This window comes from Bison bison, unplaced genomic scaffold, assembly GCF_000754665.1.
Source record: "Bison bison bison isolate TAMUID 2011002044 unplaced genomic scaffold, Bison_UMD1.0 scf7180017864072, whole genome shotgun sequence".
In the NCBI taxonomy this organism is placed as follows: Eukaryota; Metazoa; Chordata; class Mammalia; order Artiodactyla; family Bovidae; genus Bison; species Bison bison.
The window spans coordinates 2,168,161-2,186,209 of NW_011494644.1; the positions used below are offsets into that span (position 1 = coordinate 2,168,161).

Sequence of the window (18,049 nt, forward strand, 5' to 3'; positions counted from 1 at the left end):
TGTGTGGTATGTGGGATCCTAGTTCCTCAACCAGGGATCGAACCCACACTGGCAACAGGGCAGTCCCAACCACTGGACCACCAAGGAAGTCCTTCTGCCTACTTTTTATATCTGAAATGTTTGATAATAAAACACTAAAAGGAAGAGAAATTACAAGATGCTTCAATGCTCCTCGTGAGCAGCTGATTGAATAGCGGATGGGCTGTGTCAAGGAGGCATCTATTCACTGGTGGTTAACCGGGAGGCCTATGGGCTTTTCTCCACTGGAGATGGCTGGAGTGATGGCGGAGGAGACCGAGTTTTCAGGAAAATGGCCCTGGGGTGGGGAGGGGAAGAGTGACAAGTGTGAGCCCAAGTGAGAAGCCTCGCGGTGTGAGAAGGCCCCGGTTACCCAGGTTGAGACCTGGCTCCGATCAGACCCAGCTCACCAGCCAGTTCCCTTACCTCAGCCTCGTTCTCCCTCCCTGCGGCCCTCCAGTGCCAAATCCAATTTTCCCAGTGACAAGGAGGAGGATTAATATAATCAGAGCCATGGGCTTGCCCTAAAAACATGGCTCCTGGGGAACAAGGAAATGACTTTCTAGGTCAGGTCAGCATAGTAAATCTTTTAGGCTTTGCAGGCCACATCATTTGGTCTCTGTTGTAACAACTCAGCTCCAGACTCGTAGCATGAAAGCAGCCATAGACAATATGCGACACAGGGGCATGGCTGTGTTCCAACACAGCTCTCTTTACAAAAGTAGGTGCTGGGCCATATTTGGCCCCGGGCTCTGGTTTGCTGAGCCCTGTTCTAGATGGACACCAATAACCCAAGTCATAGTCTCATGCGGGAGCGACAAATAATATAAATAGAAGTGAGTGGGTGGAAAAGATGAAAGGACAGGGAAGGTTATGATCAGATCAGGAATTTGGGAAGTTGAGATGTGACGGTCTTCAGGGGCGACCCATTCTAAGATGTGACCGTTCTGTTGGGGGACTGTCACAAAGGAAGATGGGGGTCATGCAATCACACGGCCTGGAGGCCTTGGTGTCGGAGGTGTCATCAGTATGAATAACGAAGTATCTGAGAGGCTTATGGGGTGGGTTGAAGAAGATGCTGCATGTGAAATCCAGGAGCTGTCAAGGGTGGAGTAATAATGGTCTGGAAGTCAAAGTGGAGATAGTGCAGTGTAGGGGTTGCGACCCTGGGCTCTGGAATCACAGTTCTGCATACTAAACCATGCTCTACCATTTCCAGCCATGTGACTCAGCACACATGACTTAAGCTTTCAGAGCCTCAGTTTTTCCATCTGTAAAATGGTCTTTCATCTAAACAAAGCTGGTTCCTTACCTAGGAGAAACTCTGGTGCCAGCTATTAAGGAAATACATCTTTCCCCACTATTGACACATATATGAATGGGTACATTTCAGTTGTTTTGAAGGGAGTTATTTTTAATTTATTTGCTTATCTATTCAGCTAATATTTATTATATGCTTAATTGTGCTCTAAAATCATGAGGCAGGCATTTTCATAAATTGGCTGGCTACCATTTACTGGATGCCTACTATGTGTCATGGAACCATGACACAGACTAACATGGTCATTTGTCTTCATGGACAGATTTTATGCACAGTTGGAATTGCAATGTATGTGGACTTATTTATGCTAATGCAATGTGCTTTTGGCGGAAGGAGAGATAGGGAGAGGGAGAGAAATAGAGAGAAACAAGATCTTTTAAAAATGCAGGCAATTTCCCCTGCATTTACTCTGGAGGTGAAGCATAAAATGGGACACAGTATTTAGCTCTCTCCTTAGTGTCTTCAGTTTTATGTGACACTTACCATATGAGCAGCCTAGAAGGCGACTGCTTCCTTCTGTGTCTGTCTGTCTGCCTACATAACCGACCTACCTACCTACCTACCAACCAAGCATCTATATAGTGTTTATGTGTGTGCTCAGTCGTGTCAGACTCTTTGTGGCCCCACAGACTGTAGCCTGTCAGGCTCCTCTGTCCATGGAATTTTCCAGGCAAGAATACTGGAGTGGGCTGCCAGTATATATAGTGTTTGAAGTGAAGTGAAAGTGTTAGCCGCTCAGTCATGTCCAATTCATTGCGACCCCATGGACTGTAGCCCACCAGGCTCCAATGTCCATGGAATTTTCCAGGCAAGAATACTGGAGTGGGTAGCCATTCCCTTCTCCAGGGGAATCTTCCTCACCGGAGCGTCAAACCCGAGTCTCTCGCTTTGCACACAGTTTCTTTACTGTCTGAGCCACCAGGGAAGCCCTGCTGTTTACTCAGGTACTATTTGAACAGTATATAAATATTACCTAATTTAACCCCCATGACAACCCTACAAAGTGGGAACTATTATTTACCCACTGTGTTAATCAAGTTAGCCTAGACTAGGTTGCAGTTACAAACAACAGCAGAAAGAACAGTTTATTTCATACTTATGCAAAGACTGATACAGGTTGGACAGCCTCTTATAATAAATTAAATTATATTTGGAACATCTCATTTTTGAAGTCACTAAAACAAAAAGAAGAAAAGAATGGAGGAACCACCCTCGTTCTTAATCTTCTCGCCTCTCCTCACAGAGCAAGGCCTCAAAACAGCTGTAAGGAAGGGTGAGATATGTAAGGAAACACTGGAGAGCCCATGGGTTCTAGCTGTGCCGGCAGCAGCCGTATGTCAGAGAAAAAGCTGAGGCGCAGCGATGTACGTTACTTCCCAAGGTCGAAAGCTAGGAAATAGCAGGGGTAGGATTCGGACCGAGGCTGCCTGGCTCCAGAGTCAGTGCTTGTTGGAGCACGACTGCTTACTCCGCCCTTCTGCCTATCACCTGGTACTTAGTGATCAGTACTAAGATGGAAAACACAGGCTACCTGAGACCACTGGAAGGATGCCACGTCTTTATATGGGTAATTTAATGTGTGCCAAGGGAAGGTTTTGGCTAAGTGTGATTTTCATCTTATGTGCTCATTTTAGAGTCAGCTCCTGTGTCAGATGCCGCTCCTTTGAATATATTATGTGTCGTAGCATTTATTGCCTCAAATAATCTTAACTACCAGCCGAGGGAGCCATCTAAAGTATGAGTCTGGATTTATTTTAATGTTCTGCTTAAAATAAATTCTCCCAAGTCCAGCTGTCTTTGAGACTTGACATCATCATATTGTCAGATCACAGCTGGGAGGTCACGATCATTTCTCACCGGTGGACCAGTAGCTGCCTATTGCTTATCACATAAATGATGGGTCCTTGTCCCATAGGTCCCAATAATTTAATAAGCTCTTCACGCTGCCCATCGCTTTTCAGCTACTCATTTCTTTTCCATGACTCTTTGCTTTAAGATCTGCACTTTTATGTAGCTGTTTTATATAAACATTGACCACCCTTTAAAAATTCTTAGGTTTATACAAATAATGAAATTTTACGATATATAATCTATACATATCTGTTAAACTATACAGTGAAAGGAAACATTTTAAGTCAAGGATCATCATAGAATTAAATAACTCTAGATCTAAGTTCTTTCAAAGGGATGTTTCACTCCAAATGGCAAGACTATGGCTTTTGTCTTCCCCTCTTCATTATTTTGTAGTTTTCATATTGTCTACAGAGTTACATTAAGAACTAAAAAGAATTGCAAAATGAAAGAGTATTTATTCTATTTCATTTCATTCCATTTTCTTGTTGTATTTTAGACATTATGTTTTTTCCAGCCCTGCACTGATTTCCCCCTTCTTTTGGTTACAGTACTCCCTGTGTTTTTGGAAGGATCATCCCTCTCCCCTTCTCAGTTCAAGCACAAAGTGAACTGACTCCACCTCTGGCTCTGGGCTGAGTTTGTGACCCAGTATGTGACCAGAGCAGTGAATTCCCCTGACCACCACGGTTAAATGAGAGACAAGCCCAGAGACAGCCCCAAGATTTTTCAAGAAGCAACCAGGAAAACTTTTCTGTCTTTTCCTCTAGATTTCAAACTTTGAGGTTATAAGCCTTGAGCAGCTGAGGGCAATTATCTAAAGAGACTGTACCTGGGGTAACAGCAGAACTGAGAGGCGGCCAGAGTCTGAGTCCCTACGGCACTGTTTTGAACCTCTCTGACCTCATCTAAAGCGAACTCTACCCCTATTAGTAAAGTGAATTAATAAATACCTTTTTTCTTTTCCTTTTTAAAGATAAATACTCCCCCCCTTTTATTCTGTTTTTGCTTAAGCCATTCTGAGTAAGAGTTATGATACTTGCACGTGAAAGAGCCCTGATATGTTCTCCTACATAATATTTACCCAGCTACCCTCTTGAATTCCATATTAGTCAGCTCTCTCTAGATTTTGCTGTAGTAACAAACAACCCTTACATCTCAATACCTTATAACAACAAAGATTTATTCTTCACCCAGTTTTGTTGGCTATGTTTCCTCTTTGCCCTGCTCCAAGTCTCTTTTCATTCTGGGGCCTGGGAAGGAGGAACAGCACCTTCCTCAGTCCCACGGCAGAGGGAGAAGGGCAACGAGCAACCCAGGCCAATATTACTTCTGCTCACACTTCATTGTTCAGTACAGGGCCCGTGAGAAAGCTCAATATCAGTGTTATAGGGAATTGACACCACCTGCTTCGGGAAAAACTGCAGGCGAATGGAAGAGCAGGGATGCACGATTCTCTTATAGAGAAAGGAGTGATAGTTGGGAGAAATGAAACAATCTGCGCATGTTCCAATCAGCCTGAGGAGGGGGGTCTTCATCCCCACCTTTCAGCAGCGGCAGATTACATCATTTCTCCTCTTTTCCTTGCTCCTGTTTGTGAATCCAGTGCTGTCCTCTTTTATTGAATGGAGTCCTGATTTAACCAGCCCATAAGAAACAGTGACATTGTTTGCTATCATACTAAGAACAGGAAACATTTAACTTTTTATTTTGACCAAAAAGTATTAGTCCAGTTTGCTTGCACAGATCAATCACTAAATAAATACAAGGAACAAAAAGCACACTGCTGCCTCTCTGGCCCAGTGTCCCTGGGGAAAAGGCTCATGAAAAACATCATTAAAACTGAGACCTTCAATGAAACAAAGATTATGTTATAGAAGAGAAAAGAAAAGTTTGCTTTGGGCGAAATCTCTTTTCAGCTAAGTTCTACCGTTGGATAAAAGAAAAGAAAAATCCTCAATACTTTCAGATTGGTGAAAGGTATCTTATGACCAAAACCCGAGATGAAAACAGAAGACTCACTGTGCCGTTTGAGGACAAACACCAGTGTTTGTAGGATGGTCTGTGCTGAGCTTAAGCGTTTTGTGAGACCCAAAACGCTCATGCCTTCAGAACGGCACAGGAAATGGCATGCATTCTGCACTAAAGATCATAGTTAGATGGTAGCCTGGCAGAAAATTTGTTGTCATGCCCTGTTGAAAGGAAAAAATCCTTTAGATTCATTTTGTCTTATAGAAGATTTCTGTCTCAGTAATTCCAAAGGCCAGAGTATCCTGATAATCATTTTTTTTTTTTTTTGCTCTTTATGTTAACTTTCGTCTTCAAACAGGAAGGAAAGAGAGCTGCTTCCTGAATTCAGGACATGCTGAGTGCCTCCCTCTCACTGGAGGTGTGTCGTGGGGTGGCCCTTTCCCTGGGGCACACAGTCTGCTTCCTCTCCTTTTTCCTGTCGTTTCTGTGTGGCTCTTTGGGGACAAGCTCGGGGAGCCTGCGTGAGGCAGCATGGCAGACACCTCTGGGTTCCAGTCTGAGCTCTGACATTTAGGAGTTGGAGTATTAGTTTCCTATGACTGTTTAGTAAATTACCACAACCTTGGTGGCTTAAAGCAGCACAGATTTATCTTTTTACAGTTCTGGAGGCTGCTGGTGCTGCTGCTAAGTCGCTTCAGTCGTGTCCGGCTCTGTGTGATCCCATAGACAGCAGCCCACCAGGCTCCCCCGTCCCTGGAGTGGGTTGCCATTTCCTTCTCCAATGCATAAAAGTGAAAAGTGAAAGTGAAGTCGCTCAGTCATGTCCGACCCTCAGCAATCCCATGGCCTACAGCCTTCCAGGCTCCTCCGTCCATGGGATTTTCCAGGCAAGAGTACTGGAGTGGGGTGCCATTGCCTTCGTTCTGGAGGCGGAGGCTAGAAGCCCAAAATCAGTTTCACAGGGCTCAGGTCTGTGTTGACAAGGCTGGTCCCTTCTCGAGACTCTAGGGGAGAATTCTTTTCTTGTCTTTTCTGGTATCTGGAGGCTGCCTGCATCCTGGAAGGCTCCTGACCCTTTCCTTGCGTTGCTCTGACCTCTTGTTCCTGTTGTCATGGGGCCTGCTTCTGTAGCAGTATCTCCATTTGCTTCCCTCTCATAAGGACCCTTGTGATTATATCATTAGGCCCACCTAGATAATCCAGGATAATCTCAAAACTATTCATTTAATCATAGCTACAAAGCCTTTTTTGCCATATAAGGGAGTATATGTACACACACACACACACACACACACACACACACACATATATATTCACAGAGTCTGGGGATTGGAGGTGGATGTCTTGGGACCTGTATGCAGCCAACATAATGTATGATGTTAGGTGACCTGGAGCTATCCCTTCACACCTCTGGACCTTATTTCTCTCTTCTGTACTATGGGGATGGTAATAAAACCTACATCATAGGGTTGCTGTGACAGTTAAAAGATGGCATCAGAGTTTTTTTGTTGCAAGCAATGGAAAGTTAAAGGCTACTTGAGAAAAAGGGAATGTATTGAAGGTAAAAAGGTAACCCACAGACACAAAAGGAAATGTAAGGGTCTGGCCTAAGAAGCAGGTTTAGGGACCCAGGGCGTATAGACCCCTCTAGTCTCTGACATTCCACTCAAGATTCCTGTTCCAGGGAAAGGGCGTCTGCTTGGCTCACCCTGGGTTTCAGATGCACACCTTGGCCCGGGGATGGCAAGGCACCGTAACCCACGTTACCCCTGACATGGGGTGGGGAGCAGTCAGAACAAAATCTGAGGGCTGATACCACAAGAAGGGGGAGGGTACGAAAGGCAAATAAAAATGAAAGATAGTCTTACTGCAGAGGGCTTGCGGTAGGTATTCAAAGAATGATAGCTTTTATCTTATCCTTAATCTTAAGAGAATAGTAACCGTTGCTTTGGCAAGATGAAACATGGGGAGCAGCATGACCAGGCAAGAGGAAGACAGAGTATCTGCATTTAACCTCAGCTCTGCCACTGATACATTCTGACCTTAAGGGAAGCCCTCTATTTTCTTATCTATAATAATACTTATTCACTCAAAAATGCTTATTGAATGCCTGCCTTTTTCCAGGCACTTTTTCTAGGTACCACAGATACAAGATACCATAGGTACAAGAGACAGAAAGTCTTGGCTCCTGTGGAATTTACCTTGTAAGGACAGACAATAACCAAACTCACAAATAAACATATTGTATAATGTAAAGAAGACCCAAGTGCTTTGAAGAAAAATAAAGCCGAGTAAGTGGATTGAGAGTCACAGGCCTGGGGTAAGAGGTACTAGTGTTTTTAGGGAAGGCAGGGAAGCTCACTTCTCCAAGGAGGTGACACTGACACCTGAATGACACGCGGAGGGAGCCAACTTTATGAAGACTGGAAGGAAGAGTGTTCCAGGCAGAGGGAACAGCCACTGCGAAGTCCCAGAGACAGGAACATGGCCAGTGAGGCACGAAGAGATGAGGCAGGCCGAGAGAATGGGAGGACAAGAGACAGAGAGGCTAGAGAGGCTGCCTCTTTGGTGGGGCCTCGGATGCCGTGATGAAGAGTTTGGATTCTTCTTTTTTTTCTTTTGAGCATGATAGGAAACCACTGGAGGGTTCTGAGCAGAAGAGTGAAGTAATCCAATTTATCTTTTAAAAAGATCACCCTGGCAGCTGGATGGGGCGTTGCATTACTAGTGCGAACAGGGAGGCCAGTGAGCAGGCGCTTGCAGGCAGGAGATGATTGTGGCTTGCAGTGGAGAAGGTGAGAAGAGGTCGGATTTGGGATCTATTTTGATGTTGGATGCGGAGTGACAGAGAGCTAAGGCAAGAATGACTTGGAGATTTTAGGCCCAAGCAAGTAGCTGAATGGGAAACCATTTACTGAAATGCTTTGGGGAAAATTAGAGTTAGATGTTGAAAGTTAATAGGTTTACTGAAGAATCACAACTTACTGGGAATAAAAACATGAAACCTTTTTTTCTCCAATAACTACATCACCATATTCCATTGAATCTCTCTTCCATCTAGGAAGTAGCCCTTTAATAACCTTTTGGTCAAATTCCATAACTTCCTACTCACTGTTTTTAGATAGTCTAATTTCACTGTTTGGGTTCATCTTGTTTATTTTTAAATCCTGAGTCTTTAGTCTCATCCTGTATGCAAAACTCATCTTTCCCGGTTCCCAGCTCCAGCCACAATTGTCTATGATTCAGGGGTCCTTGACCTTGGACGATAGAGAAATTACCTCTTTATTTTCACTGATCTCTAACTGAAATTTAGCCTCTCTTTTACTTATGAATGTAGGACACAAACTTCAATAGTATCCACAGTAACTGTAACTTTGTCTCTAATAGCAACCATCAGATGTTTTCACATCCAGCTATGGTTGTTACAGTGATCTTGAAATATCATTTACACTTGTCTCTTTCTTCAAATTATATTAGTTAATGGAACTGCCATTAGCGTTTTATTTACAGTATGATTTAGAAGCAAGTACATTAGTATTTTACCAACAGTTTTAAAAAATCTTTTGATAACTATTGTTGTTGTGTTCAGTCACTCAGTCGTGTTCGATTCTCTGCAACCCCATGGAGTGCAGCCCACCAGGCTTCTCTGTCCATGGATTTTCCAGGCAAGAATACTGGAGTGGGTTGCCATTTCCTCCTCCAAGGGATCTTCCCAACCCAGAGACTGAAACTATGTTCTCTGTGTCTCCTGCATTGATAGGCTGATTCTTTACCACTGCACCATCTGGGAATCCCATTTTGATAACTGTATTTTAATATAATTGGTTTGCTTAAAAATCTTATGTATTTACTATTGTATTTTTAAAAATATTATTCAGAGAAGAAATCCAAATTTCCAAAATGTAAAGGGATTATGGCACAAAACAAGCTAAGATCCACTGTAAGAAGTTTGGAAGAGATGAGGAAGGAGGTGGTCTGCTCTTCTCAGACACCCCTGGAGCAGGAAGAAGGACACAGGAAGAGACAGGTCTCCTTAAGTTTCTCCTTAAACCAGTTTGGAGAAAACATGTACTCAGTTACGAAGAGACTAAATAACACAGCAATCTGGGCATATTTATTGAACAGCATAAAATAACCAGCCCTGGTCTTGAAGATGGTTAAACCTGCAGCCCAAGGGTAAGCACAAGGTCTCGCAGTGTATTGTTAGGGAGCACTGTTGACTGGACACTTATGTGGCTTCCGATGACGGGGTTGGTAAAATGGGACTTGACCCTGTGTTTATGTGGGAGAATGATTCAGCCCCATGCTGGGTAATAACTGTTTTGTTCGTCTCTCAGAGTGGAGTTGGTGGGCGGGTAAGCAAGAGGTTTCTTGGAGCCATTCCTCATGTCATGGAAGGCTGGATTAAAAGAATCCTAGGAGATTCTGGACCTAATGACTAGTCTGGAAGTCCCATTCCAGATAACTTCTACTGCAGGGGTCCCCAACGTCAAGGATCTAATGCCTGGAAGCATTACTAATCACTGATCTGAAGCGGAGCTGATGTAATAATAATAGAAATAAAGTGCACAGTAAAGGTAACACACTTGAATCAAACCACCTCCTACCCCTGGCCCATGGAAAACTGTCATCCACGAAACCAGGCTCTGGTGCCAAAAAAGTTGGGGACCACTACTCTATTGTACTTCTTCCGAATATTTGAGGTTCATTACTCAAGATGGTGATGCCTCCAACATAGAATGTCTGGGAAACCAATTAAGGCTGAGGGCAGGGACTGGGTAATCTCTTTTGCTGAATACCATAAGTAGAGGTTTTCAAATGCCAGCCCTATGAATTGGTGAAAGGTTTTATGAATGATGGTTGATTTAAGGCCTGTGTCATTTTGTAAATGACTTTGCATCTAGCTTGTTCTTTCATGTTACAAGAAAACAGCTTTATCTTTTACCTAATGAAAAGTGGAACAAATTTGGATTTCAAGATTCAGTTTTCAATATAAAGCAAGCCATTCTCCTTTCTGCTTTCTTCTTCATAAATGCAATTTCAGACGAGATCAGGCGCATTTAGAGTGGAATGGCCATAGACCATAAATGCTATTTCAGATGGTAACTTTCATCTTGCAACTGGATGGAGAAATTAATAAAGACTAACTTCTCAGATTCTCTTGTGCATTTTGTGAGTATGCTATAACTTTTCTAGGTCCTGAAAAAGTTTACTGATCCTCCCAAAATTGTGGGGAGCGGGGGAAGAATTGTGTGTGTGTGTGCATGCACATGTGTGTGTATTTATACACACATGTGTACACAGTCAGAAGAATAAATTCTTGTTCCTTCTCAAAATTATAGAATCAATTGTGATTCAAATAGATTTAATTCAGGTTTGAGGGGGAAAAAAAGAGAGGACCTGACAAATGTGCCAATAAGACAATTCTTGGAAACACTCAGCAGTGCTGTTGCCCCGCTGGAATGCTCAAACCTGTTTGCTCAGGGGTGGGGGTCGGGGGTCCAGTTTAAGCCCCTGGGAGCCTCAGCTGCCTTCTCCCGGGATTGACACTCTTGTTTCCCCTCGCCTCCCCAGTTCCCCAAAGATGAGCAGTCACCTCTACTCGATTTCAATTTTTATTTGACCTGAAGCCAGTTGCACTGATTCCAAGAGAGAGAAAAGGGCTTGGCATGGCTTCTATCCTTTTGAGCTGGGCTGCTGAAATGACTAATAATTCATAGGGACTCCTCTCCAAAGATTAAGTTCTCTTCATCTGCCCTGATTCACACTTATTCTTGGTTTGGGAACTAGACAGTTCAGTTCAGTCACTCAGTTGTGTCTGACTCTTTGCAACCCCATGGACTGCAGCACACCAAGCTTCCCTGTCCTTCATCAACTCCCGGAGTTTACTCAAACTCATGTCCATTGTGTTGGTGATACCATCCAATCATCTCATCCTCTGTCGTCCCCTTCTCCTCCTGCCTTCAATCTTTCCCAGCATCAGGGTCTTTTCCAATGAGTCGGTTCTTCGCATAAGGTGGCCAAAGTATTGGAATTTCAGCTTCAGCATCAGTCCTTCCAATGAATATTCAGGACTGATTTCCTTTAGGATGGACTGATTTGATCTCCTTGCAGTCCAAGGGACTCTCAAGAATCTTCTCCAACACCACAGTTCAAAAGCATTAATTCTTCAGCACTCAGCTTTCTTTATAGTCCACCTCTAACATCCATACATGACTACTGGAAAAACCATAGCTTTGACTAAACAGACCTTTGTTGGCAAAGAAATATCTCTGCTTTTTAATCTGTCTAGGTTGGTAATAGTTTTTCTTCCAAGGATCAAGTGTCTTTTAGTTTCATGGCTATGGTCACCCTCTGCAGTGATTTTGGAGCCCCCCAAAATAAACTCTTTCACTGTTTCCATTGTTCCCCCATCTATTTGCCATGAAGTGATGGGACCGCATGCCATGATCTCAGTTTTCTGAATGTTGAGTTGTAAGCCAACTTTTTCACTTTCCTCTCTCACTTTCATCAAGAACTAGACAGAGCCCCATTATTTCATCATGAAAGCCGGGGTGTCATTAAAGGTGGCCTCACATTACTGCTTAAAGGCCTAGTAGAAATCTCATTTCGCTTTTTGGAGATGCCATTGTGATGCAAAGTGATTTGGGGTCTCATTATTACCGGAAGCCCTTTGTTGGACTGACTGGGCCTGTCGTGTCCCCAGATTCTCCGTCTCCTCTCCTATCCTACGATTATTCCAAAATGGGGATACAGATACTTTGAGGATTTCGTGGTGTCAGTGCAGAGAAACATACTGAAAACAGGAAAATTGCGGCTCCACAGAAAGGCCCCAGCAAGCCTGCCCTCAGATACCCATGACACACTCCACGTTGTTCTGCTGTCCTGACACTGGATTTCTCAGGCAAATGAACACCTGCCAAGTTATTGCTGTAAGAATTAATCAAGAGAGCATTTTCAATGATTACAACTTCTCCTCGCTCATTTTTTTTCCTTCCAGGCAAATGGCTGTGCTTTCCTCTGTTGAACACTCACAGCTGCTAGACCCTGAATTCTATGTGAAAGAATTTTTGAGTTGTCCTCCTCTTTTCTGTGGACCACTTCCTGTGGCCCCTTTCCTGGGCAGTTTAAATTCTCAGCAGGAAAGGGTCAGTGACCTTGAATGACCCGTGTCACCCCTCTATGCCTGAGTTTCTTCACTCTAAAAGAAGGACAACAACAGCTCATTATTAACGTGAGGATTTAATGAAACAGTGCGTGGAAAGAGCCCAGCACACTGGGCCAAGCAGAGGCTCATCCCACAAGGATTTATTGAGTGTCTCCTATGTGCCAGACATGCTCCCAACTGCTGGAAATGCCAGAGGAGCAAACGCAGGCCCAGTTTCTGCTCTCATGGAGCTTTCAGTCCAGTTGAGGATTTGGGTGTTAATTAAACAATCACACAGATTTGTAACTCCAAATTGGGCCAAGAACTAGGAAGGAAAATTATACAGTGGCCCTGATCTAATCAAAGCACATCGTTTCATAACGTTTGAGTGGTGATTAGAAGAAAGAATACGAGTAAACTGGGAGAAAGAGGTCTCAGCCCCAACGCGCCTTTGAACACATTAGGAAAAAGGGCCTCTGCCCTGGAACAGAAGTGGCAGAGCATGTGCTGGGGCTTCAGTGCCTCTGGCCCATCTGCCAGGAGCCCTTGAGCAGAGAACAACTTGTACAACTATATGCCGTGATCTGGCTGGAAGTAAGAGGATATTGGAGACAGAAGAAAGCCCCTCTGCCAAGGCCCTGAGGTGGGAGGGCACACTGGGGGAGATGAAAGGGGCCCCTCTGGTTGGAGCCAAGGAGCAAGGCTGGTGGGAGGGGAGTCAGGGTGCTCTGAGCACATGTCAGCTGGCATTGATGCATGATAGCATTATTCTCACGAAGTCACTGCCAGCCCACCAAGGTCTCCTCAGAAACACCAAGGTTTCTCTAGATGCTGTTGATTTTTAACTAGTGAAAGCAAATTCCTTCAGGGGTGTGATTTGCTGGCGTCACAACTGAGATTTATAGAATAAGGGCAATGTTCAAGGAAGGACGTTTAATGGGAAAGCAGGGAGACCGTGTGCCTCCAGAAAGACAGAAATGCTCTCTTAAAGCCCAGAAAACTAGATATTAGGCAAAAAGAAGTGGGAACAAAAAACAGAACAAACAAACAAAAAAGCAAATAAAAGCACAGCATTAGGGAAAGGTTTCTCACAGCACTATCATTTGGAGGTTGTAGTTCTCTCTCCAAAGAAGTAGACTCTCCTTTCCTTGGCCTCTTAAAAAAGACCCGCCCAGCTGGAGACCCAGGACCTGGCAACACTGCCCTTGCTAGAAATGGTCCTGATCGCCCCTCAGGTTCTTTCTGGCTTTGATGTCTTTGATTTTGGAGTAATCCAAAAGAGTATTCATTAATTCACACAAATATACTGTATCAAGGGTGGAATATTTTGTTGTTGTTTTTAAGTCTGAGTGTAGTGGGAAATAAAACCCCAGATCCTAGAGAATTGTGCATTGTTGCCTGTTAGCTCTGGAGTCTGTCGGGCTGGACATCTGCAAACGGTGGCCCAGCAGAGTTCTGGTGTCAGCACAAATTGTGAGGGAAGCCTGGGCTTGGGGAACTGGGTGAGTCTGGATCCAGATGCTGATAGGCCACTTACAAGCTGTGTGACCCTGAGCAGGTTCGTCAACCTCTGTCCATACTCGGTGAGAGTGGCTGTAAACTCAAGTGATGGCTGTCATTAGGGAGATCCTTGCAGCCAGGACTCTCAGGGATCCCCCACATGCAAAATCATTTCTGGGGATCCTGCCTGGAAAGCAGCCTCCATGCCACCTACATTCTTTCAGGGATTTATTTCTTTGCATTATATCTGAAAAGTCTTGACTTTGGGTCTTTCAGAGATAGCAGTGCTTTGGGGAAACATAAGGAATCAGAATTAAGTCAGACTTGTAAAATCTTGTCAGCAGTTAGTAATCTCTAAACAGCTTTTAGGAAATAAACAACAACAACAAAAAAGAGCATTTAGTCATTTTAAATGTGGTATCCATGATCAGAAATCCCATCATAGTCATAGAATTCCACAAGAGCAGACACTGTCAATTTATCCAGCATTTGAGATATTTTATTGCTCGTTAAGATGTAATAGAACTTAACTTTAAAATGTGCTTGACTTAAAACCATATTAAACCGGAATGTACATCAATCAGACAAAATTGAAATATTTCAGGAAAGAAATGAGCTACTTAATTTCCCTCCCAAAAAGAGCCCTTTTTTATGTCTCAGTCATGATGCTATATCTAAAGGTGGCTTCTGCTTTTTCTTTTACTTTATGGTCACATATGCAGCTTTCCAGGAGAAGGAAATGGCAACCCACTCCAGTATTCTTGCTTGGAGAATCCTGTGGACAGAGGAGCCTGGCAGGCTACTGTCCATAGAGTCACACAGAGTCGGGCACAACTGAAGCGCCTTAGCATGCATGCATGCATTGGAGAAGGCAATGGCAACCCACTCCAGTATTCTTGCCTGGAGAATCCCAGGGACAGAGGAGACTGATGGGCTGCCGTCTATGGGGTCGAGCTGAGTCAGACATGACTAAAGTGACTTAGCAGCAGCAGCAGCATGCAGCTTTCCAACCTGAGGCCTTCAAAGCAGAGCAGGCTAATAGTGATTTAAGAGTATGCTGGAGGGTATGCTGCTAGTAAGAGCCTAGCAGAGCAGGCTAATAGTGATTTAAGAGTTAAAAAAAAAAAAAAAATTCCATCCAAGATTTTAAAACAAAGAAATGCTAACTCAAGCCTAAACTTTTCTATGAAAAATGACATTGTTGCTTTCTAAGAATGGGACTGGATGAGGCACTTAATCAGAGAGGCCATTATGTTGTCAAAGGCTCTGCTGAGGCTGTAAGACAGATTCTCATGGGCTTATGATCATTTTATTGCCTTTCAGCCCACGGCCGGCAATCCCACTCTCCCTCCTGCTGACAGAATCGGAAGCGGCACTCTATATTCAGTCCTTCTGGAGAGCCTATCTGGTAAGCGTCATGTGCAATTTTGGCATTTCGTCTGATGGGGAGTTTGTGTACTGTGAAGGACTCAAGGGAAAACCTGTAGATGAATTTGAAACACAGGTTAGGATAGCTAACATCCAGACCTTGGAAATAGGATTCTCTGTAAAACAGGTCTTAAAGAGTAATTTAGAATTTCTGCCAAAACTTATTTCACAATTGTCATTAAAGCTACCCTGCAACCTTTTTAAAATTTTACTTTTTATTGAGGTAAGAGTTGACTCATTGGAAAAGACTCTGATGCTGGGAGGGATTGGGGGCAGGAGGAGAAGGGGACGACAGAGGATGAGATGGCTGGATGGCACCACTGACTTGATGCCATGATGGACTTGATGGACGTGAGTCTGAGTGACCTCCAGGAGTTGGTGATGCACAGGGAGGCCTGGCGTGCTGCGATTCATGGGGTCGCAAAGAGTCGGACACGACTGAGCGACTGAACTGAACTGAACTGAACTTTAGTTTATAACACTTTTTATGTTTCGTGTGTATGACATATTCCTGCCTTGTATGCACTACAGCATGCTCACCAATAGAAATTTTGTTTCCATCCATCACCCTACAGTTGATCTCCTTTACCCTCTTCACCCTCCCCCAGCCTCTTCCCCTCTGGTAATCTATATCAACATATTGGTTTGGTTTGGTTCATTTATTTTATGTTTTGGTTTGCCTGGTTTTTTTTTTTTATTCCACATATAAGTGAAATTATACAAAATTTGTCTTCATCTTACTTAGCGTAATACCCTCAAGGTCTAACCATGTTATTGCAAGTGGCAGAATTTCTTTTTTTGTGTGACTGAGTAATATTTCAGTGTGTGTGTGTGTGTGTATTACATCTTTACCCATTCATCCATTGATGGACACTTATTTTGTTTCCCTATCTTGGCTATTGTGAACAATGCTGTGGTGAAAATAGAGGTGTGTATATATATATGTGTGTGTGTATGTATATATATATATATTCAAATTAGTGTTTTCATATTCTTTGGATAATTACCCAGAAGTGGAATAGCGGGATCATATGATGTTCTATTTTTATCTTTTTGAGGGATCATAATGTGTTCCACAGTGGTTTCACCAGTTTACATTTCCACCAACAGGGCACAAGCTTTCCCTTTTCTCCACATCCTTATCAACACTCATTATTTCTTGACTTTTTGATGATACCCATTACAATAAGGATGCTGAACATCTTTGCATGAGCCTATTGACCATATTTATGTCTTCTTTGTAAAATATCTATTCATCTCTCTGTCTTTTTAAAAAGAGTTTTGCTGTTGTCATTGTTGAATTGTGTAAGTTCTTTGTATATTTTGGATATTAACCCCTTATCAGATATATGATTTGCAAATACCATCTCTCATTCGGAAGATTATCTTTTTGTTTTGTTGATGGTTTCCTTCTCTGTGCAAAAGCTTTTGAGTTTGATGTAGTACCATTTTTTTTTTCTTTTGTCTCCCTTGCCTGAGGAGACATATCCAGAAATATATTGCTAAGACCAAAGTCAAAGATCATACTTCCTATATTTTTTCCTAGGAGTTTTATCATTTCAAGTCTTGCATTCATTCAAGTATTTAGTTCATTTTGAGTTGATTTTTGTGTGTGGTGAATATTGGACTACTTTCCTTTTTTAGTATGTGACCATTCAGTTTTCCCAACAATGTTTATTGAAGAGACTATCCTTTCTCCACTGGATGTTCTTTGCTCCTTTTTTTTTTTAATTTATTTATTTATTTTACTTTACAATATTGTATTGGTTTTGCCATACATTGACTTGAATCCGCCATGAGTATACATGTGTTCCCCATCCTGAACCCCCCTCCCACCTCCCTCCCCATCCCATCCCTCTGGGTCATCCCAGTGCACCAGCCCCGAGCACCCTGTCTCATGCATCAAACCTGGACTGGCGATTCGTTTCACATATGATATTTTACATGTTTCAATGCCATTCTCCCATATCATCCCACCCTCGCCCTCTTCCACAGAGTCCAAAAGACTGTTCAATGTATCTGTGTCTCTTTTGCTGTCTCGCATACAGGGTTATCATTACCAACTTTCTAAATACGATATATATGCGTTAGTATACTGTATTGGTGTTTTTCTCTCTGGCTTACTTCACTCTGTATAATAGGCTCCAGTTTCATCCACCTCATTAGAACTGATTCAAATGTATTCTTAATGGCTGAGTAATACTCCATTGTGTATATGTACCACAGCTTTCTTATCCATTCATCTGCTGATGGACATCTAGGTTGCTTCCATGTCCTGGCTATTATAAACAGTGCTGCAGTGAACATTGGGGTACACGTGTCTCTTTCAGTTCTGGTTTCCTCAGTGTGTATGCCCAGCAGTGGGATTGCTGGGTCATATGGCAGTTCTATTTCCAGTTTTTTAAGGAATCTCCACACTGTTCTCCATAGTGGCTGTACTAGTTTGCATTCCCACCAACAGTGTAAGAAGGTTCCCTTTTCTCCACACCCTCTCTAGCATTTATTGCTTGTAGACTTTTGGATCGTAGCCATTCTGACTGGTGTGAAATGGTACCTCATTGTGGTTTTGATTTGCATTTCTCTGATAATGAGTGATGTTGAGCATCTTTTCATGTGTTTGTTAGCCATCTGTATGTCTTCTTTGGAGAAATGTCTGTTTAGTTCTTTGGCCCATTTTTTGACTGGGTCTTTTATTTTTCTGGAATTGAGCTGCAGGAGTTGCTTGTATATTTTTGAGATTAATTCCTTGTCAGTTGCTTCATTTGCTATTATTTTCTCCCATTCTGAAGGCTGTCTTTTCACCTTGCTTATAG

General features: G+C 43.0%; 1 protein-coding gene across 1 annotated transcript in view; it reads left to right on the top strand.

The window, feature by feature from the left end:
- IQCK (IQ motif containing K) overlaps window positions 1-18,049 on the top strand; it is a 165,769-nt gene that overhangs the window by 61,936 nt on the left and 85,784 nt on the right. The window contains exon 9 of the mRNA XM_010837411.1: window positions 15,132-15,216. Coding sequence (XP_010835713.1) covers window positions 15,132-15,216 — 85 coding nt within the window. The remainder of the gene's footprint in view (window positions 1-15,131; window positions 15,217-18,049) is intronic.